The sequence below is a fragment of the Quercus robur genome, chromosome 7, assembly GCF_932294415.1.
Source record: "Quercus robur chromosome 7, dhQueRobu3.1, whole genome shotgun sequence".
Lineage (NCBI taxonomy): Eukaryota > Viridiplantae > Streptophyta > Magnoliopsida > Fagales > Fagaceae > Quercus > Quercus robur.
The window spans coordinates 13,723,455-13,747,033 of record NC_065540.1 but is presented as its reverse complement, the minus strand read 5'-3'; the positions used below and the strand labels follow the sequence as shown (position 1 = coordinate 13,747,033).

Genomic DNA, 23,579 nt, shown 5'->3' with positions numbered 1-23,579 from the left:
AATGCATTTGTTCAAATCTAACCTATCCAAAATTTAAAAAAATTATGACAAGACAAAAAAAAAAAAAAAAAAAAAAAAGGCCTTATCACACGCGCAAAGGCTACTTTTTTTTTTATTAGATATAAAACAGAATTTAAATTTTAAACTAGCCATGTTTATCCATGGAGCGTCCGATAATCTTAAGCATTTTTTTTATTTTTTTATTTTTGGAATACATGATCTTAGATAGAGAATTTGCTCGTTATCCCCTATTTCATCTATATCTATACTATTATTTAAGAGGATTCTCTTGTTTGGAATTCTAATTTTTTTGGTTCAAAAATATCCCTACACCCCTATGTTTATGCAAAACTAAAACTAAAGGACAATTTGGTAAAAACTCTAACTCCCATTAAAACATTGCCTAAAAAGTAGGGTCCTTCTCCTGTTGATTTTTAAATTACTTTATCTATTTATAAATTAGATTTTCAAAATAAAAAATATATATAAAAAATAAAGAGAGTTTTTTTTTGGCTATAAAATAGGACCACTAAACCCAACGTTTTTACTAAAAAAAAAAAAAAAAAAAAAAAAGCCTCACTACACATGTGAAGCGCATGTGATGAGGCTAGTTTGTTATTAGGCTCTTTCATAATACATGACTAGGCCTATATATGCTAAAATCAATCGTGTTACCATCTATCATATTTACCACAAAATTGTATTATTATCTAGGTCTATCCATCCCCAATTTTAGACCAATTCTTTCAACAGAAAATAAGAGAATGTGGGGGTGGTACAAGCCAACTAAATTTGGTCACAGATCACCACAGAACATTTTTAGTTATGACCTGTGAGAGAACCTTGGCAGCAACTCAAACAAAACCCCCCAATTAGTCACTAATTAATAATGTATAACTAAATCTGCTAATAATAAAGAATTGGTCAAGTTGGTGGCATTACAGGTTGGAAAGCTAGATGGAGGTGGTAACATTACAGGTTGGAATGTCCATGATGATGGAAAATACGATGAATATAAAAGGAGAACGAAAATTTAGAATAAGACAGTACCACAAGGTCATCTAATTCCTCTCATTAATTTTCCTTCCTTAGTAAAGACAATTCTGATTTTTCATCATCGTCTCCTTCTCCTTTCTTAGCAAACAATGGGGGAAACGGAGCTAAAGGTTAAGGAGAAGACTAAGAAGGTGAAGACAGTCATTGTCAAACAGGGAGAGATTGTTGTTTCTGCTTGCAAGAAAGGATGGGACAAAGTCCGAAGCACAATCCAGAAAAAGAAAGAGGGTGGCAATTGATTAATGTGAATTCAAATATGCAGCTACTATGAATGAATGAATCAATGAATGTAATATTATGGCAAACATATATGTTTGAGTTTGCCTATATATCGGGGTGTATTTTGTATATTTAGTGTTTGAGAGATTTGAGACATTGGTGAATATGTAATTAAGTGTCTCATTTTTTTCTCATAGGTGTGATCATCTTCATTCAATTGAGGTTGTGAGACAATGACACAATGAGATGCACCTTATTGTGATGAGTATGATTGGATCTATTGAATAATTTCTTGTGGACTCGATCCCAGCTCCCAAAGCCAGAAAATGATATATGATTATGATGTCAAACTTCTGTGGTTAATAAGATAAACAATTTTGTGTCGATTTGTCTAAGAATGATTGATAAATATAACAATATTTTTATCACGCTTACGATGAATGTATTAGAAAATTGCACAAACAAACCGATAGAAAATTAATGTGAATATAATAAAACTGCTTCCTAAACGAATTGACATCACAGATACAACTCATTGGCATTCATAATTATGTTTAAAATACTAAGCATCCTTAGGCTATCCTACTTCTTAAAGAATTTAATCGACATAATAGTATAATATTTCCAGTAAGGATCAATGATTCAAGCAGCATTTTCCACATCTGCCTTTTTTTTTTTTTTTTTTTGGAAAGGTTTAGCAGGTTTAACTCTTTATATAAAAATATAATGTATTTCCAGTAAGGATCAATTATTCAAGCAGCATTTTCCACATCTGCCTATTTAGTTTAGCAGGTTTAACTCTTTATATAAAAATATAATTAATGTAACAACAACAATTTTGTCACAATTTTTTTTTTTCGTTTGTTTTAAAAGTTATAAATCAATGAAAATAAACTATGTCAATCGTGAATATTTCAAGCCCTTTGAAAAGATTCATACTAAAGGTCCTTATTACAAAACTGTCATCACAACACATATGACATTTTTGGTATATTTTAATAGATACAATAATTTAATAATTATTCCTATGTTTTAACTATTCTTTAATTTGATTATATTTTTATTATAGGAAATAGTTATTTCTTATAAATAGCTATTCTTTAAGATGAATAATAATTATTTCTCTTTAAAATGGTTGTAATAACATAGTATAGGTGTAATAATTTCTAAAATTAATATATTTTCAATTAAACAAACTTTCCATATACACAACAATTATAAAAATAAAAAAATCATAAAAAATAACTCATCTCTCTCTCTCAAATTAAAAAAAAAAAATTAAGGAAATTTAACTGAATAAGTAAGATATATATATATTTTTGATATTTTTAAATTTAACTTAAGATATTTTTTAAAATATATATTAAATTTTATTTTAATATTACAACTTACAATCAAACTCATAAATATATTTAGTTTTTTCATTATACACATTGGATTCAGATCCTCTAGATTTCCTAGGGAACTCTATCAGTAGATTTCCTTAAATCCTAACCACTTTTTAATGATTTAATGGTCTAGATTCTGCCATGTCAGCATTCCACTAACAATATTCTTAAAATAATAAAATAATGTTACAAACAAAACAATTAAGATTATTGTTAGTGGAATGCTGACATGACAGACCATTAAATCATTAAAGAATGGTTAAGATTTAAAGAAATCTATTTGGTAGAGTACCCTAGAAAATCTAGAGGATCTGAATCCTATACACATTTTATTCCTAATAATAAATATTACAATTCTTATCATAATCATTATTCAATGTAACCAATGTAGCCATAACTTTTTGCATCAGTTGCTGGAAACCAGAATCTTGTAAACACATTGTGCTTCCCTCGCAAGTTGATCCTTTACATTGTAAACACATGTAGCCATAAAATTTAATTTTGCATAAACCACAAATTGATCCTTTAGCTTTTTCTTTTTAATTTTTTTTTTTTTTAAAAGATTAGACAAGAGCCTTTACCCTCTAGTGTTGTGTGGACTATATTGGTCAGACATAGAGGTAGCTTTGGCCAAGCCCTCCGTGTGTAGGATGCTATGCACATGTAACAGGTGGCAGCAAGCAAGGGTGTTAGTTACCAAGCAGTCGTGGAAGTACTAGCAGCAAGACAAAAAAATTCCAAGACAGTAGGCAGTGCATCTAAGAGTATTTTTTTTTTTTTTTTTGATAACCTGCAAGCTTCGTTAAATCAAACAGAGGTAGTGGTTTCTACTTTCTCTTCTCAGCAAAAAAAAAAAAAAAAGAGTAGTTTCTGCTTTCTCATGATGTGGCAGCAAATATAGGAGTGCCATGGTATTTCATGCAACTATAAACCTATGCTGTTTTAGGGGTCAACAACATTGAGCAAGTATGTCTAAGACAAAGGGTTAGACTAAAAAACATAGGGGGTACTTCGTCAGGGAAACATTGTACCACTGTGGGTTTTAGCCTATGTAGCCATGTAGGATGTGTGTGTTAGGCTAAGGCAGGTTTTGGTGAGGCAAAACTTTAAGGGTTTTATTATTTATTTTTATTTTTATTATTATTTTTTAAATATAAGGTTGGGTGTTTACTTGTATGTGTTGTGCTTGCCATTCTTGTTGTGACTGCTTACATTGTGCTGTGTTTGTTTGATTCACACAAACTAATTTGAGTGTTCCTTTGTTTGGGTTTGTTGGGTATAAGTTGAAAATAAGTCTTCGTTTGTCAACCAATTAAAAGCTTTTTTTTTTTTTTTGTTTAAAACATTGTAAGTCCCATGTTACTGTTCGTCTCACTTTTATTTCAAATAATTTAGCTTTTAGATTTTTTGTAAATAAGTTAGTTTTTAGGTTTTTTATCTCAAATTAGTTTTTAGGTTTTTATCTCAAATTATACAAGTAAGTTACCGAATATAAGTAACTCCCAAACAAATATTTAAGTGGATAGCTTAGTGACATTGCAAGACTGAAAACTTTGGATTAAATTATGTCCTATGACAGTAACCGAGTAAATGACTATGCCCATTGATTCTTGCCTACTGATTGTTGTTTCCTCCACTATTATCATGATAGCTAAAACTCATGTAACGATAGTTGATGATAATGTGGCACCAAGATTTTATATAAACCAAATTCAATGCCCAACCAAGGTTAGACGCTGTATGCCAAAAACTCCATAAATTGCTTTTTAAAAGTAAAGGGAGAATCCTATTCAAAGGGAAATATTATAAATCTTTTTCAACTTTATAAAACTATAAATGCATATTAATTAACAAGTCACATAACTAGGTTATGTTTGGTTCGATGGAAATTGATTATGGAAAATATTTTTCGCATTTACAAGTATTTAGAGCGATGGAAAATGTTGGTCAATTGGAAGATTTTACGGTTAACTGTAAAATAAAAGTACTTATGACAAAAATTGATTTATACTTTCATTTTCTGTAAACCATTTTTCACCTCACTCAAAACTTATCAACTGAACCTCCACATATGCTTCCCCCCCCCCCCCCCCCCCTTCCCCTCATTATTTGCCACCCAACCACCACCCCTCACTAAATTCCCTAGTCTTTGGTGGCCAACCACTGCCACTGTCAGTCCCAATCATGATTTTTTTAGTCTAAATTTTTGTTATTATTATATATGCGCCTAGGAGATAATAAAATGTAAGAAAGTAGTTGAAAATGTGTCTTTTATAGCATTTTCAGGAACACAACTAAAGACTTAAAAATATCTTTTTATGTATTTTTAGCAATGTAATCAAACCCGCTTGAAAATAATTTATTTTTCAAAATATATTTTTCCAAACCAAACATAACCTTAACTAAAATCATATATAAACAATTTTGTCATTATTATTTGTCACCTAATTAGTTAGAAGATTTCCCTCAAAACCAATTTGGAGGTAAACTTCTTCTGATTAGGCCGAGCTCCCTTCCTACGAGTCTCAAAACTCTCGACACAACATTGAAACCAAAAAAGCCCACTCGTCTCGCCTTGACAGCCTGTTAACAATGTTTGTCCCAGACAAAATTTCCTTTTTCCAGTAATACCCAACACAAAATTCCCCCCAATCACCATCACACTACAACGCCATCAAACCATTCTTCAAAGGACAAAACAGTAATTTCACAATTTCACACGTCAAACTCCCTCTATTCGCCCTCCCCAACAAACCACCTCACCGGAGCTTTCCCCATTTCTCTTTCTCCAAATTCAAAAAAAAAAAAAGAGCAGAAAAATTCAGATCTACCCAAAGCCACATTCCCCAAAAAAAAAAAAAATTATATAAGAAAAAAAAAGAAACCCTAATTTCTCAATCTCTCTCTCTTCGATTTCGATGGGAGATTTCAATCTCGCTCTCGTAATCGTCGCGGTAGTTGTGTGCATAATCGTGTTCATCTTCAATGTCTACCTTCTCGTCAATTACCAGCACCCTGACGATGCGAACCAAGCTTACTTCCCCAAGTTCGTCGTCGTTTTGGGGCTCTCCGTCGCCGCCATCTCCATTCTGATGTTACCGGCCGACGTGGCGAACCGGCAGGCTTGCCAGCACGCGATATACAATGGCGCGTGCAATCTCACCCTCCCGATGAAGGATCTCTGGCTCGCAATCTATATTCTCGACGCCGTGCTCGTTTTCTTCATTATCCCCTTCGCTATGTTCTACTACGAAGGCGACCAGGACAAGTAGGTACTTCTAGGGTTTCAATAATTTTCATTCTTATAAGAAAATTTCTGTTGATAATTGTTATTTGTTGTTTTTCAATTTTAGGAGTGTTGGTAAGAGGATCACGAGCGCGTTGCTTTGGGTGGGGACTACGGCGATCGTGTGCGGTCTCGTGCTCGGAATTTTATACGGTTAGTTCAGAGCGAAATCTGGTGTTTGATCTGAGCTACATTGATCGTATATGGATTGCATTTTGGAAATTTAAAAGTTCTTGCCTCTAGTAAAATAGATTGTTATTTGAACAATTCATTTTGGATTATCTTTGTGTGTTTATGTGTGTGTGTTTTTCAATGCATTTTGTTTCACTTTAAAAACGTTAGGTTTTGAAATTGTCATGAATTGGTGTCAAGTTAAGAGTGTGGCAGCTTAATTTAACTTTCTAATGTAGGAAATTCCACCATTTAAATACGCGTTCATTTGCTAATTGGTAGTCGTATATGTGCTTCCTTGTGATTTTCATTTGACTATAGTCGTTTATGGAGGTCCCTCTAGAGCTATGTTATTGTCATAGGAATTAGGACAGAGAGTCTATCTTTATAAAATAAAATGGTCGTACTCAATGCACAAAGCTTCCACTTCTATTGGGTTTGGGTGAGGTTATTGGTAGGAAGCCTTACCCCCAATCTTTTTTTTCGAGTGGCCGATTCCCATACTTGAAAGTCATGACATTCTGCTTTGGGTGGAAGGCACTTGCCATAACACTAAGGCCAACCTCTTCTATATATAAACTATTGGTTGAATTTTTTGGACAACTTAGAAAAAATACTTTCTCTAAGACATGATGGGGACTGTTAATTTTTCTTTGTCATAGGTTACACCATTAAATATGGTGAAAAGTTTTATAATTAAAGAGTGGATCACCAAAGGAATAGCTTTTGGGTGAAATAAGTAAAACCAGAAGTTATTTGCAGTTAAGGATTTAAATCAAGGTTGACTGATTTAGGAGCATGTCAACACAGTTCTTTTTCTAGCACAGGTTAATACCCTTACATATTTGATGACAGTCCAGTGAGTCTTCATGGCATGCATCTGACTATTAGTTAATGCTGAGCATACAAACAAAATGCTAAATGCAGTAGGTTCATAGGTCTGATTTATTGGAAGATTTTCCTCTTCTTCTAGTTTTTCCTCTGTCTCTTAGTATCCTTCTGAAATGATTTACCATCCCATTAATAGATTCAGTGAACTTAAACCCATGCAATAATCTTCTTTTCAAGAATATATCGTAGTTGATTTTGTCTATAGAGTTATATTTGATGTTTAAGGCTGGAATTGATGAACTGTTTCTTGGAAATTATCTGTTAGTTAAAACATTCTCCCCCCCCAACAAAAGAAAAGGGTGCCCCTTCAATGTTTTCCTGGTTTTGATATAATTTTTAGTTTTCATAATATTTTTTTTCACCCTCTCAAGGTGTGTGTGGATTACTGCCAATCCCATACTAACTGTCATTTTTACACCATGATGATATGTTAGGGCTAATTGGAAAGGTGGACTTCACTGTTATGCACCTTTCTTCATCCACAACTAGCTTTCCTAATTCGTGGGACTTCAGCAGTTCTCAGCCGTGTATTGGAAGCGGTACACGCCAGGTTCTGTTTCAATTAACCAACTTATGAATAATTGTATTATTTTGAGAAACCATTCTTTCTGTTCAATTTTGTTAAGATTTACGTTATAGTTTTGCATATTGCTTGCTCGGTGAAGTTAAATGTTCTCGTCCTCATTCTGGTGCAATTTTTTTCCCGTCTTCTTACAGTGCTCTGCATATTCTGCAAGTGCTTCATCAGAGAAAACATGGACTATGCGCACTACCTTTCCAGAATATGTTGTTGCTCTTGCTACCATTGTTGGATCCGTACTGTTCGCGGTAGGCTCATTGTTGAAAACTTTGAAAGTTTTTACTTTTTAGTTGTTACGCATAGATTTAATCTTAAAAGTTGGCACTAGACAAGAGGTAGCCCGATCAACTGGGGAGCACGCCTCATGAAGTGAGGTTACTAGTTCTGGTTCTTCCTTTTCCCCTCCTCTTGGCAAAACTTACTTATCCAAAATAATAAAAAAAAAAACTTCTGTATCTAATAACTATAATTGGCTGAGAGGTGAGTTGTGATGTTAAGTATCTCATTAAAGGTCTGATGCTTTATCTGCAAGTGGTGTTACTATATCAATGGTCTTCAGAAAAAAATCTGATCAAATCCATCTTTTTTTTTTAAAGCAAGATCATTTCATTTTCTAGCCCAAGAGCGTTGTAGCTCAACTGGCATCTCCTGGGGTTTCAAATGGAGCTGTCCAGATTCAAATCCCCCTCCCCCCATTGTAACTATTGAATTATCTAAAGATCATTTAATTTTCTATATTTTTTCTCTACTTACTGTAAATAAAAAATTTACCATGCCTCGTAACATATCCAGATATTTGGTGGCGTTGGTATTGCTTGCCTGCCATTGGGACTTATATTTTCATTCATCAGGCGTCCAAAGGCTGTTATCACTCGCTCACAGTACATCAAGGTGCTTCTTGATTTTGTATCATATAGATTAATAATATGCCCAATTTTTTTTTTTTTTTTTTCCTTCTGCCTTAATGTAATTTCATGCAATGGTTGCTATACAATACACTGTAGGAAGCAACCGAACTAGGTAAAAAAGCAAAAGAATTGAAGAAGGCAGCTGATTCACTCCATCAAGAAGAAAGAAGTGGTTCTAAGGGTAGAAAGTGGCGTAAAAATGTAAAGGCAGTAGAAAAGGTATAGTTAAATCTTTTACTTTCATAAAAGTTTGTTTCACACCAAGCATTAGGTTTATATGCATGCACTAAGTACCACATATCATGTTTGGGTCCTTGAGAATGCCCAATCTTTAGTGATGAGGATTAGATGCATGTTATTCTAGTTGTGGTAGAGAAATCTTATTCATACTGAACTTCTTAAGGACTTTCTTCCCTCTTTTGGGTTGTTGAAACTTATATTGTGCTTGGGAATCTTGCAGGAGGTGCTCCAGTTAGAAGAAGATGTAAAGCTTCTTGAAGAGATGTACCCTCAAGGAGAAAAGGTGATGGTTGTCAACTATGTGACCTATTGCACTTGATTTCCTCCTCCTCCTATTAGTAATTTATGTCTTGACTACAGGCTGAGACTTCTTGGGCCATGACTGTTCTTGGGTACTTGGCAAAACTTGTGTTGGGAATTTTAGGGTAAGTACTGATATTAGACGTTTTATTATTTTGATGAATACCATGATGAACCACTGATTGTTTTGAGGGGAAACCAATATGTAACTAAAATTTAAGTGTGAGGTAGCTTTGACGGATTACTTAGTAGGTAAGGATTTACCTAAAATGGTCGTGTGATCATAGGTTTTATAGCCACCATTTAGATGAAGTGGATTTTAGATGATTGCTTATTTCTTTTGGATGTGATATAGGTGCCCATTATTTATATATTTATTTTGGTATTATTATGCATGATTTTGAAGTTCATCTAGTATTATGATTTGGTCCATGAGAAGTCTTATTCAACCTAATAATTCTATCTGCTCATTTATCAGGTTGATTGTTTCAGTGGCTTGGGTTGCACATATTGTCATTTATTTGTTGATTAGTCCTCCTCTGTCTCCTTTTCTGAATGAGGTTTTCATCAAGCTGGACAGTGTCTGGGGTAACTTTGGAAATATATATTTTATTTTTCCTTTACATAATGACTATTTTTTGCTGAGTATTATTTTAATTTATATGCTCTGCTACTTGATCAGGTCTTCTGGGTACTGTAGCTTTTGCTTTCTTCTGCTTTTACCTTCTGCTTGCGGTGATTGCTGGGGCAATGATGCTTGGTCTGAGATTAGTTTTCGTTACGATTCACCCCATGAAGTAATGGATTTTTGTAGAATTGGCATTTTGTTTTTGTTTTATTTGTTTGTTGCTGTAGGCTGACACTAGCGATCACTTGTTGATTGAATTAATCTGTTCACAGATGGGGAGCTACTCTTATGAACTCTTTTCTCTTTAATGTTGGTCTTATTCTCCTTTGCTCCATCAGGTTAGCATCTTAGATCCTTTGCAGTTCTCATTTGCATTCTCTTGATATTTTAAATAGCCTGGGTCATAATTTAGTATAGGGCAGCATTTGATCAAAACAGGTGATGTTTTTTGAGCAAGTCACTCAATGGAAAGCTGGTCTTATGAATCTTTCTGCCACAAGTCACCCCACTTATCTTTTAAATGTTTTATTTTGTGTACCCTGAAAAAAAGGACATATAAATTAAAGAGGTGATAGAGAGTATGTTTTTGGATAGGTTAGAAAAGCAGAGAAGAACATGTGTTCTTGACCCCTGATTAGTTTGTAGAAGATCCATACCCGAGCCATTGTTGTTTAACTTTTGTAGCATGAAACAATTTAATGTATTGCTTTTAACCCTCTTCATGGTGTAACAGTATTGAAACAGCATTTTCTTAAATTATTAGCTTTTAAGATAAGATGTTAAAGGTCTTTTCTACCCCCACCCTTTTTTTTTTTCCTTCCCTATCAGTCAAAATGCCATGGTGAGAAATACCTTAAAAGAAATAGTTAATTCTCCCCCAATGGCCATAGACAGTCATCTTACTATTATTACATGGAAAGTCATTTTGACTTTGGTTTTTACTATTTCAGTGTGATTCAGTTCTGCTCTACTGCATTTGCATACTATGCGCAAGCAACTGCAGCACAGGAAATATTTGGCCACACGCTGGAATCTCTTCGTGGAATTAGATATTTGTACAAGTGAGTTACAATGGTTAAATCTGATTGGTTATGCCTATTCTACTATTTTTTTTTGGAGTATTAATTATTGTATTGCAGGTACAATGTGTTTCAAATTGCATTTGTTGCTCTTGCGGGATTGACCTTTGTGTATTATGCTGCCTTTGTAAGTACCCTGCCCTGACCTTACATTTTCTTCATTGTTCTTCTTTGGTGCATGTCAGGCCTTGCCTGAAAGTAAAGGTCTTATGCTGTTTTCTTCAAAATTTAGGGATGGAGAAGAAAAAAACCCAGTGGCAGGTTCCAACTTTCTTCTTGAGGTATGTTTTGCCTAGAAGAGCGTGCACCCACCTGGAGGCATCAGAATTCTCATTTTTATCATCTCTTTTGAAGTATTTTTCATATCGGATGTGTGGCCTAGTTTTGTTCTATGCTGGAAGGTCAGATTTGAAGTTCAGAGAATTAGGCAGATATCATCTGAGTTCAACTGGATTAATGCAGTGAGAGTGGGATGGTGAGTGCTGCTCATGCCATTGTTGTTTCTGTTTGTTTTCTCCCTTTTGTATGTATTAATCCTTTGTTTGACTTGTGTTATACGATGGCTTGGGCATGTAATTGAGATACCTTCTGCACGTGGCAACCAGGTTTAGAGAACCATCCTTGATGTAATATAACCATTGAGCACAAAAAGTTGTATGAGCAGCCATTTATTTTCATAACTTAGTGTGTATTATTTGCCTTGTATTTTAAATTTATTTGGTGAAAAGTATTAGAAAGGTTCATCAGAAGGAATATGTGTACCAAGGATGATTATGAAAGGTATTTGAGTTGATTTAACTGGTTCTGAATTCCAGCTTACCAGGTCATGTTTTATGCTTGAGTAATTATCTTCTTCTTTTGCACCCCCTGTCACATTTATCATAAGAGCTTTGAAAATTACCTTATGTTCCATATTCAGGTATAAGGAATACTAGTAGCACGCAGTGTCCGCCCAAAATCAATAAAATCACAATTTCAAACTTGAAAACTTGACTTAAAAGTCACAATTTTAGTTATTTTGGGTGCAATAAACACTGCCCTAAGGAAAAATTGTGTGCTTAAATGACTGATGAAACAAGCTCAGGAAAGAGCTTTGCCCATTCGGTTGCAAGTTGTCCTGTCAATACTTGATGTGTAGTCTGATACTACTTGTGCTCCAAAAATTGAAAAAAGAAAGAGTCGCATTCTCATTGGGATGGCTAATCCAAAAAGGAAAAAGAAACAGTCGTATTCGCATCTAGATGGCAAAAAGGTAGCAGCGTTGATAAATCGCTGTGGTCACACAACGGATTTTCTATGCCCAGACAAAAGCATGGGGCTTTCTTTGCTAATGTCAATGTCAGAGCCTTACTGCCTCTGTCTCTATCATATTTTCGTAGTGGATTATCATGGTAGGCAAAGTCCAGTGCGTTCATAAAGGAACTAAAGCTCGAGAGGGAATTGCAATTGCAAGAAGTGAAAAGGACACTCTAGAACTCTTTGAATTTTCCTCCGTTACCGCTTATAAGGACGACTAGTTACTTGCATTTGGCTAACTGATTGTTGAATCCTTGCCTTAGAAGAAATATAATAAAATGGATTGATATTGGTACAATCAAAAAGGTTAATCTCTCACATTTTGTTAACCAAAAAAAAAAGAACGACGATCAAGAGTTATAAGCTAGTCATGTGTTTAAATTTAATTGGAAATTAGGAATAATTAAGATACAACACCTAAATAAGTTACTTTAGCTAAGTTTTACACCCTCTCCTCTATGACAATCCAGCAAGATGGATAGGGCCGTGCATAAAAGCTGTTACTAGTGCAGGAGGGCTCATATTTTATCCAGTGATATTTTTCTTGCTAGCTCTCACTCTTGTTGCCCCCACCAAGGCACCAACCAATTGGTGTTGTCGACTCTTATCCAGTCGGCCTTTCTTTGGTTTATTCCGTTTTCTAATTTTTCTTTGATATGATTCATAAGACAACTATTCAATATTCTCGTTTTAATGACAACTGTTTCAATAGGTTGTTTTTATTTGAGTGTAAGTTTATATTTGCAGATCAATATTCCTTTCTAACCCATTGCAAGCCAAAAAAAAAAAAAAAAAAATACTATGATCCTTTGCTTTTCCAAAGTATGATTCTGACTCTCCTTTTTAGTCTCTTTAGTCTTTTCCACAACCATATCATGAACATCGAAATCTAATTGGAGATCTTGTCATTCACAAGAAAACTGGACAATACTACAATCCACTGGGTAATTTTAAAAGATTGTTTTTTCTTTTTAATAAAAGATTTTTTTTATTGAAGTGTGTATATATATCCCAGTGGTCTCCTTTATTCCCCTCTTCTCCGCAACCAGTCAACTGATAATAAATGTGAGCACTAAGTCTGATTTCAAGACATTTTATAAAGTGAAAAATGCTAAAGCAAAAAGACTTTCAACAAAAGTGATTATAAATGTGATTAATACTAGTTCAACATTTTAATACTTAAAAAAATTTATAACATCCCTAGCATTACTCAGGAAACAAATATTTAACATACTATCTGTGTTCCATATATAATACTGTTGATGAAAGAAAGATACTTTGGTTGTATCTTTAATCTTTGAACTCTATAAGAAGAAAATTGGAATATTGCCAAACTGTTCTTGATAATTAAAATATGAAAGTAACGTTTTTTTCTCTCTCAATAAATTTTACTGCTAAAGAATCAGATGATTACATAACAAACATTGAGAAAGAAGACACTGCATACGAACCATTTAAGCACAATAACCACACTACTTATTATTTTAACTCAATCTCACGGCTGTTTGTTATTTTAACTAACATTGAGAAGCAACCGAATTGTTTGCAGAAAATGAAAAGCACAATAGCCACACCAAGCAAGTGCCAGGTTGTGACCAAAGAACTTGTAAATATGCTTTAACGAAAGACGATTAATAATTCTGCTCATGCTCTGAGGCTTAGTATTCATTAGGTTTATCTACTTATTAATTTTCTATTCCCATTGAATGTTTCTGCCGAAGCAGAGCTCAGAGACATTCACAGTGGCCTTGCCATCAGGACTGACTGGATCATAGGGAGAATCCTCTCCAAATTCAGCAGGCAATGACTTCCAGTGTAGATTTGGTTCCCATTCTGCTTCCGTTAGGACCTTCGTTATTTCCTCTACTACAATCTTGCTTCCCTCAGACGATAAATGAATTCCATCCCTGAAGAAGGATCATAGAGTAGTCCAATGAAGAATTAAGGCAAGTAAATTTGAAAATAGCATTTACTAATATTAGAGTGATACTAGGAATACTACAAATTTTACTATATAAATTTTACGAACTGATGTGTTATCAATAAAAAAGAAAATTAATCAAACATTTATTATGTTGTTGGGGTGACACCAATCAACTTCATTGTCATGTTAGTTTGGAAGTCTTTTATAATTAAATTGTAGTAGCTTTAGCACTCTTCCATCAGAGTTCAATGTTTGTGTATCATCTATTCATCCACTTCAAGTGGGAACAAAAGGGTTTGATTCCCTCTTGTTTTTTGTTTCTTCTGTTTTTAGTGACTACCCAGCAAAATTATAATAATAATAATGACAACGAAAGAGCACCACATCTGAAAGCAAACTCACGTAAAGCATTCTGTCAACCAATCATCCCTTTTCTGAATAGCAGTCCATAGATCAATGGCCTTAATGTCCAAGTCCCTACACAGCTCTAAACAAGCTTCTGAATATATTCTGCACGACTCATTTGTCCGATTCGGCTTTCCCAATTTATCACTGGTTTCAATAAAAATATGTGCTATTAGAACTGAATAATTAACTCCTACACCGAAAGAAAGAAACAATTACAATTAAAGTTATCATTATGAGCACCTTAATGCTTCGCGAATTTGTTCCTCGTTGACAGGAGGAGCACTAAGAAAGATAAGGCGAGTCTTCTCTGAAAGGGTCTAACAACCAAAAGAATTTATTTCAAAGTATTCAAATGGCAATAAAGTTTTGCACCAGTGTTGAAGAATCAATTCAATAGAATCAATACCTTTAGATGCATGGCTATCTTCCTCATATTTTCAATATACTCAGGAAGTGGTACATGAGGGCCTAGGCCAGATGGATGAGGATGCACTGAATCATTACCACCAAAATAGACAATCACCAATGAAGGTTGTATTGGAGCATCCTAACATTATAACGCATAAAAATTAACTTATTAGAATACCAAAAGAAAGGAAAAGTGCATATGCCTAAAGAAAAATTCTGTCAGCCTCATGACTGCAACAACTGAACCTAGATAAACAAATGACCCCTGGAGTTTGACAGGTCCAACCATATAAGATATTTTTCACTAAGAAATCAATCTTTGAATGTTTTCAGTAAATCCCAATTCACTTCATGATAACTTCAGCCCCATAACGAGTCAGGTTTTATGGCATATGATATGAGTATGAACTATGGAATATTAACCATGAAATCGATCTATTTCAAATGGAGAAAATATTTTTTTCTTGTTTTTACTCCTACTTATGGAATGTGGATTTACTAGCAATAAACAGCTACTATATATATATATATATATATATATATCATTTTAGATACTGAAAGGTATGGAAGAAACTATAACCTTCAAGTGTGACGTGTGTGATTAAACATACAATACCTTCGGAAAGATTTGATCCAAAACCTGCAGAGCACGCCTGGAATTCCAGCCGGAGTATCCTCGCAAAAATATGTCTGCCTTTTTAGAGTTAAAAAATCTAAAATCAGTTTATTTCTACTCTTGTAGGGGAATGAAAATTTAGAATTAACAGAGAACATAATGAGCCACAGTTTTGATGCCACTGCTTTGGCCTGTCTGTTGTGTCTTGCACACACCTTAACAAGGTGTTAATGCAGAGTTCACCAGAATCACAAGCAGGGCTCAAAAAACTCTCAGTATTGTGTTATTAGTTTCGCAAATTTCCAGTTCTTCAGTATATCTTCCCTTCCTTCTTGCCAGTCTCAGTTGCTTTTCAATTAAATATTCAAAAGACAAGAGCCTTGTAGCTCAACTGACAGCTCCTAATGTTTCCATCACGGAAGTCCAGGGTTCAAAACCTATTTGCAAAATGCTTCTGAATAATGATCCTACCCATGATTCATCTCAGTACAAAACCTACAAAATTTGCTTCTATATGTATGTCTCCCTTTACAGTAAACAAGAATATGAAAATAAATGTAACATAAATTTGCAAAAGGTTTTTGACATTAAAAAAGATTATAAAGTTCATAAAACCTTATTCATAAAGATACAGTATGGAATTTCACTGGATTGGCCAGTACAATCCGGTGCAACCCAGAATTTGACTGAATAAGTAGGTTGATTTTTGGCATGAAAAATTCCAGGCATTTTGATCCATATGGAACGGATTTCAAAACTCTAGTCCTTGACTCTTCATAGGCATGCCCATCCTATCATTATGTCATAATCTATGTAGACCTTTAACGTATATATATATATATTGGCTCTTACCGACAAAGTTTACTCCAAATCAGTTTGGAGAAATCTCCTCCAACTCATTATTTGAGAGTTCATAAGACCATTTACATATGTTAATTAAATAAGAAAAACTACTACTAAAAGTACACATGGATTGGCTTTTCAATTGCCACAATAATAGGTTGGAAGAATTTCCCTTTCTCTAAACCTCTCTCCCTTCAAATGAATGCTCAATGATCCTAACAACGAATTAAGCAAACTCAAGATAAAAGCACAGTTAACAGATTATGTCATGTGGATAACCACATACATATGTTTCTCACACCCTTAAGAGCACAAAGGGAAAAAAGAAGTACCTTACGAGCATATAAGGTAGCAAGAGTAGCACCCCATCCTTCGTTGCTAAAACTTAACTGAACTATGGAAGAACCAAACAATACAAGTTGAGGTCTCACTGGTCCAACCATTTTCTCTCTGAAGAAATACATGTTCCAACTTCCAAGTGGAATTTATAGACCTCGTCTCGTCATGGGCTCATGGGCAAACGGTCATTTTTCTATTTTGTGGGGGGTATAGTGTGAAATAAACACAGCATTAGTCATTGTCACATGACTCACATTGACCATTGAGGAAAGAAAAAATTAATGTGGTATTTGGCATTTTGCCCACGTATAATTTTAAGACTATCTAGCTTCATGCGTCACTTTGTGCGTTCATGGCTTTAGAAGATATATCATGAGATATCTTTCACAATATGCAAAACTCACAAATGTTGTAAGAGGAATATCCTATAATTTTTTTTTCTTATGATCCACTGGTCTAGAGCCACATATTTTGAAGGGTGGAGGAAGATCCTTCTGTTTAAATTTTTAGGGCCCGTTTGATTGGAGTATTATGGTTTTGATTTTCAAATAATATAAAAAGTGTGATTTAAAAAGTGTACTAAAAACAGGTCTTTTGAATACTCATAATGCAAAAGTACGAGCTTATTAGAGCATTAGCATTGAAGAATGCTAATGCCATATCTAAGGCCTTTTTGGCATTTTATAACTAAAAAACATTTGCATCAAAAAATGGTATACTTCACTATTGCAAAATTTTTTGCAATAGTGCTACAGTACAATTTTAAACTTAGAATTATACTTTAGCACTATGCTAAAAAATATATATATTTTATTCCATCCCTTAGCTGAAAAAAAAGTGATGATGTGAAAGAAATAATAAAGAAATATTAAAAAAATAATATTTTAGAAAAAGTAAAATAATAGAATTTTTGAATGTAAGGTGTATTGTAAAATGGTATGGTATAATTGATAAAGTAACTTTTTAAGATGGTAAAATAAGATAGAGTAACATTCTTTAATGCTGATGCTCTTAACATGTCTTTATAACATTCTTTTAAAATTGAAAGGATATAATTGAGTGTTTAATGTCTTTTTTTTTTTTAGGTGTAACTTTTCTGACAAAAACAGGGAATTAACTATTATTTTTATTTCTCATCCAAAAAAAAAAAAACCATTATTTTTATTCAATGAGAGAAAAGTCCCTCGTAAGGACAAGACAACAACGCTCATCTCGTCTCCTTTTCTGCTCTGCCAAACTTGAAGAATCCAAACCAAACTTGAAGAATCCAAACTCCCATGCATTAGTTCTCTCCATGTTACAGGCTAAATAAAAAACCAACTAAACATGTCATGACGTATCAACATGACATGTGCAGAAGCTCTTGTCAAAATAATGGTCCCTTGATTGTATTCATAGTTGGCGTTATCGCCAACAACCTTTGAAGATTCCTGGAATATTCTTGCAAACCCATTTGGAATTTAACCCAAAACAAATCAAAACCCACGCCACAGCCCCAAATTCCCCAAATTCCAAACCCAAACAAAGTTATATTTTCGCAACCTCAAACGAAAAAACTATACCCACATCAAATTTTCGCAACCCACAACACAACAGCTAAAAAAAAAAAAAAAACCTGTATCCAATAACCACATATCAACCAAAAATACAACCAAATAAAAAGGGAAAATTTTCAGCCACCGAAGAAAAAAAAATAATGTCCGATTTTGAGATCCATAAGCGAGTGCCACAAATCTATGGAGGCAACAAATCTAAGACAACAACTTTTCTCATAACTTGCTCAAATAGCAAATCATGAGGGGTGAAGTAAAAGTAATAGGTCCACAACTTTACTACTCATAACTTGCCATATGAATAAATTGTAAGATAAGTTGTGGTATTAGTATTACTCTTTTGAAAGAGGGGGTAAGGTTGTTCGTGTTTAACAATGTCAAGTTAGATGCTAGGTCCCACAATCTTCAAGCTAATTACAATAATGTCATTCAAAAATCAAAACGCTTACTTAAAACTAAAAACTCCTCCTCAAGTACACTCAAAATGTAATGTTTAAACTCTATAAATTGAAAACTGAAATTTGAACACGCCTATGTGTTACCAAACATGGTTTATTTTTTTTTTTTCGGGGGGGGGGGGGGGGGGGGGGGGTGGCTCCACCATTTTCCAGCACTTAAATACTAAAAACTAAAATTTAAATGTTGTCACTAAAAGGGCTCTTAACTTCCTTACAGTATTTAGGTTATGTTTGTTTTAGGTGAAAAACATATACAAAAAATATTTTACACCCAATAGGATGTTTGGGTGGATTGGAAAATACGGTCAAACTAAAATCAATTTCAATTTGATCATGAAATAAAGACCCCTTCAAGCTAAAATCTTTTACATTTTTATTTTATCTTCAACTGAATTACACTTCCATTTTTAGCCTCTATTCACACACACACACACACACACACACAGTCTTACCATTCGACGTATTTTTTGGCGTATATACATATTTTCTAGCGCATTTTCCAATACACAACCAAAAAACTGAAAATTTTTTCCTTACCAAAAAATATTTTCACTTGAAACAATTTTTACACTTCAAAAAACATTTTACATCGAGCTAGACATAGCCTTAGTCTAATTTGTAACAAAGGGCAAAGTTTCACGAGATTGTTCGATGTACTGGATCGTCAAGATGACGACACATGGTAAAAAGTAGACATGTGTCATCATCTTGACAAGTTCAACGCATTTGAGGTAATGGACATAAGCCAAGTTCTGTAATAAGTGACACTTATTTGATTTTGTGTTGTTTATGTGGATTTTTTTTTATGATCACTAAAATTTTAAATATCACATATCTTTTATCTTACTATAAATAAGAAAGAATTAATATAAGGGGATAATTTTCCATATCCAATCTTGTGATTTCTCTTAAGAAATATATTATAGTTACAATGAAGGAGGAAATATTTAAATTTCAGACCTTTCTAATAGAAAACACCAAAAAGAAAAAGTTAATTGAATTATGAGGCTATTAACAAGAAATGGTCAATTACTCAATTTTTGTTTGAGAATGCGCAGATGTGCTCGTGTGGATGGCGGGTTTATTGAGATCCCCAAATTGTGGCATGGGCATGTCACATGTGGCACACATGGGCCTTGATTTGTTACCAACAAATTGAATCCTATCATCTCAAAAGTAACAAATTGAACCATGGTGTTTCGAAGGGCAACAAAATAAACGCAAACCATATAAATTTTAGACACTACAATTCTACTTAAATGGGTGAGGTTCAATACTTTTTGAAATTTTCAAGTTTAATTAATTCGTTACTTTTGAGATTATATAAAGGATATAATTTGTTTTTGAAGCATCATGATATAATTTTTTTTTTTTTTTTTTAACATCAGGATTTAATTTGTAGTTGTTACTTATGATCTTGAAACTGTAGTGTTTAACTTGTTACTCTAAATAAAAGTTCACTTTCATGCCAAAAAACAAAATCGCAGACTTTTGGATCACCGACACGTTAACCAAGTTAGTGATCTTTTGCTTCTAGAAAAAACAAAAGTTAGTGATTTTTTTTACCCGTATGCATAAAGAAGTTATTTTTTTTTAGAACAAGTGCTGAGAGTCTAATACGACTGGGCATGGTGTAGAGTCGTGTGTGTAGACTCTATTATTGATGTTTGTTTTGTTTCTAACCTTTCACGTGTGTCAGTTTCAATGCTGACACCACTGCTAAATACACGGGTCAGTCATGCGTGTAGACTCTATGATTGATGTTTGTTTTGTTTCTAGCCCTTCACGTGTATCAGTTTCAATGCTGACAGCACTGCTAAATACACGGAAAAATAGTATATGGAAAAATAGTATATTACTGTGTGCCTTTAGAACGTACGCGTAAAATCCAAAAACACACACACATATATATATATATATATATATATATATATATATATATATATATATATATTCTAATCATGCGCGTGTTTAGAGACTCTTCTATTTTTAAATATAGATTAATAATTTACATTTATTATAATTTAAGATTTCTACTTTATCTAATTACCAAAAAAAAAAAAAAAAAATGTTGGATGAGTTTTGTAGATCGGAGGTGTTTTAAAATTAACAAAAGAGTGATTCTATTTTATAGGGAGTTAGAGAGTAAAAGTAGTAATTTAAATTAATGTAAAAGTAGAAACTTATTAGAATGGCATTTCAACGTAGAAGTAAGAACTTATTATTTTTGTCAATTTACTATTTTAATCTCATTTTTAAGTTTTAGATAAAGGTATTTTTGACCAAAAAAGAAAAACTAACTTTCTTTTGCCAATTTATTATTTTATCTCCATTTTTAAGTTGTTAATTAGTTAACTTAGAATATTTTTAACAGGAAAAAAAGTAATAACTAACTTTTTGAATCCTCTTAATATATACGGATATATGATCTGTAGATTTTTCATGTGCAAATATTGTTTATGAAAGATTCTTTGTTACCATCAAAAGCAGATGGGAATGTGTAGCTTTTGCTTTTAGATTTTAGCTTTTAAGAGCATTTATAGTAGAAAATGTCATCATATCTTATTTTACCATTTCAAAAAATTACTTTATTAATTATATCGTACCATTTTATAATTTACTCAACATCCCATTTCTTATTTACATCATCTATTCATTAAAATATTAATTTCACAACCTCTTTCTCTCTCTTCCTCTCCTCTCTTTGTCTTTTCCCTTAGTCTCTCTTCCTCTTCATTTTTCTAGGTCTAAAAGATCACCACCACTGTAAAATATATTTTAAAAATCCAGCCACCACCAAAAAAAAAAAAAAAAAAAAAAAAATTAACAACCACTATCACTCACATCCCAAAAAATCCACCACGCCACTAACTAGCAACCACCACCACAACCACAATAGCCACCACCATGCCACTGCCATGCCAACCACCAAAACCCATTAAAAAAAACCACCAAACCCACCAACAACAACAACCACCACAAGAAATAGCCATCACAAAAACCACCAAGAGAAGAAAAAAAAAAAAACTCAAAGAAGCCGCCAAAAATCACAACCAACAACCACAAGAAATAGCCACTACAAGAACCACCAAAAAAAAAAAAAACACTCACACACACACACAAATAAACCACCAACAACAACCACAAGAAACAACCACCACCGTTGATCTCGTCTACAACAACCATAACGCCGAACCCAGAAACCCACCATTGTTGATCTCACCGATCTAGTAACCCACCATGCCGATCTCCAACTCAATCGCGCCACCATGCTGATCTCCACCGATGGAATTGGAGAACAAATCTGGGTTCTATGTGGCAAAGACAATGGCTATTCTCTCCAATTCTTGTGGGTATTAGCAATTGTTAAGAATAGCACCACTTTAGCAATGGTAATACGGTATGGTGGATTTGTGGATTGGAATTTTGATATGGGTTTGAGACTAGGTTGATGATCACGGTGGAGCTCCATTGATTGTAGAGTGAATCTGGAGTTTGGACTATGGCAGTGGTATGAGAGAGAAACGAAGAGATGATAGAGAAAAGGGAGAAAGAGAGGAAAGTGAGTGAGAGACAGAGAAAGACAAAGAGAGATGAGAGATTGTGTGAATGAGAGAGAAAAGCTTGATATTTAGGAATAAAATATTAATATAATCTTTTGACATTGTGCTATAGCACCATCCTACATTTACGAGGGTACTGTAGCACAATGTCAAAAAAATTTACAATTTTACAAGTTTAGCAAGCCAGCCGTGGAATACTTTTGAGGCTTGATGCTAAATATTGTTAACATATGGCATTTACAACTCTCATGGTGAACGCTCTAACTTTTTTGGCTTATGTCAAGTTTTTTAAAACATCAATTATTTTTTTTTTCCTTTCTCACAATCAGTCAAAATCCAAATAAGCTCATGTAGTTCTACTTATAATGATTACTGTTTCATCAAAAGGCTAACTAGGCCCATCAAGAAATGTGGTTTCGGACCCACCCCAATAAAACTTTTTTAATGACAACGTTCGGCCTAGAGATATGCGATGGACTATAATAAAGCCCACTACCATGCAGGATGTTTTATATTCACAACATAAGCAAAGTCCTTCCTTCGTTAGTTTTGGAATGGTGATCAATTTGAAGTAGCACTGTAGCGCATATCATTTAAAATTAATTATTGTTCATTATTTGATGGTCAATTCAAGTCACAAACAGGTTTAAATGTTAATTTACCTTATTATTAAATTTATTTGGAGATTTTGTCAATAGGAGACAAATAGATTAACTTACTCTATTTTTTTTCCTCTTTTTCCTTATAACAAGTGGAGAAAAAGAAATTCGAACCTAAGTACACTCATTCATGAGAAAATTGGATAATACTATAATCCATCCACTAGCTAATATTAAAAGATTGTTTTTATTGAAGTATACATATATATCAATTTTTTTTAATCCCAGGATGATATCGTTTATCCTCTCTTTCACTACAACCAATATGCGAGCACTAGAGTCCAATTTCAAGACATTTTATAAAGTGAAAAATTCTTAAAGCAAAAAGACTTTACAACGTAACAATAGAAGTGATAATAAATCACGATAGTAAATGTGATTAGTACTATTTCAACATTTTTATGAATTATAATATTTGTGTAATAAAATTTATAACATCTCTAGCATTACATAGGAAATAAATATTTAACATTCCGTCCATGTTCCATTTACAAAACCGTTGATGAAAGCAAGGTACTTTGGTTATATCTTTAATCTTTGAACTCTATAAGAAGAAGTTTCTATAAAAAAAAAAAAAAAAAAAAAAAAAAAAAAAAAAAAAAAAAAAAAACTCTACAAGAAGAAAATTGGACTATCGCCAGACTGTTCTCATTAATTAAAATATCAAAGTAACATTTTTTTTTTTTTTTACTCAATAAAGTTTAATGCTAAAGAGTCAGATGATTACATAACAAACATTGAGAAAGAAGACACTGCATATGAGCCA

At 33.4% G+C, this 23,579-nt stretch overlaps 2 protein-coding genes across 3 annotated transcripts; one reads left to right on the top strand and one right to left on the bottom strand.

Moving 5' to 3' along the window:
* Positions 1-5,142: 5,142 nt before the first annotated feature.
* LOC126692371 (LIMR family protein At5g01460) lies at positions 5,143-11,578 on the top strand. Its single transcript, XM_050387962.1, has 14 exons — positions 5,143-5,931; positions 6,017-6,102; positions 7,446-7,561; positions 7,729-7,839; positions 8,384-8,482; positions 8,596-8,718; positions 8,960-9,022; positions 9,100-9,164; positions 9,518-9,627; positions 9,722-9,836; positions 9,940-10,005; positions 10,618-10,728; positions 10,807-10,873; positions 10,979-11,578. The coding sequence occupies exons 1-14, from the start codon at positions 5,582-5,584 to the stop codon at positions 11,024-11,026; spliced, it is 1,530 nt and encodes a 509-aa protein (XP_050243919.1). The 5' UTR covers positions 5,143-5,581; the 3' UTR covers positions 11,027-11,578.
* Positions 11,579-13,495: 1,917 nt separating this feature from the next.
* On the bottom strand, positions 13,496-16,738 carry LOC126692367 (GDSL esterase/lipase CPRD49-like). 2 transcript variants are annotated; one of them, XM_050387958.1, is made up of 6 exons: positions 16,574-16,738; positions 15,399-15,476; positions 14,781-14,921; positions 14,615-14,691; positions 14,369-14,518; positions 13,496-13,949 (listed from the first exon to the last, which is right to left on the bottom strand). In XM_050387958.1, exons 1-6 carry the CDS (start codon positions 16,703-16,705, stop codon positions 13,736-13,738), a joined length of 792 nt encoding a protein of 263 aa, XP_050243915.1. In that variant the 5' UTR covers positions 16,706-16,738; the 3' UTR covers positions 13,496-13,735. The 2 variants fall into 2 exon arrangements, with proteins under 2 accessions (XP_050243915.1, XP_050243916.1); XM_050387959.1 differs by lacking the exon at positions 15,399-15,476 and having other exon boundaries at positions 16,574-16,710.
* Positions 16,739-23,579: the final 6,841 nt, after the last annotated feature.

Coding starts and splice junctions, on each gene's coding strand:
- LOC126692367 (XM_050387958.1), bottom strand. CDS start 16,705: ATGTATTTCTTCAGAGAGAAAATGGTTGGACCAGTGAGACCTCAACTT. Junction 14,922..15,398: donor TGGATCAAATCTTTCCGAAG/GTATTGTATGTT, acceptor TTATAATGTTAG/GATGCTCCAATACAACCTTC. Junction 14,692..14,780: donor AGATAGCCATGCATCTAAAG/GTATTGATTCTA, acceptor TTTGGTTGTTAG/ACCCTTTCAGAGAAGACTCG.
- LOC126692371 (XM_050387962.1), top strand. CDS start 5,582: ATGGGAGATTTCAATCTCGCTCTCGTAATCGTCGCGGTAGTTGTGTGC. Junction 8,483..8,595: donor CTCGCTCACAGTACATCAAG/GTGCTTCTTGAT, acceptor AATACACTGTAG/GAAGCAACCGAACTAGGTAA. Junction 10,874..10,978: donor TTGTGTATTATGCTGCCTTT/GTAAGTACCCTG, acceptor TTCAAAATTTAG/GGATGGAGAAGAAAAAAACC.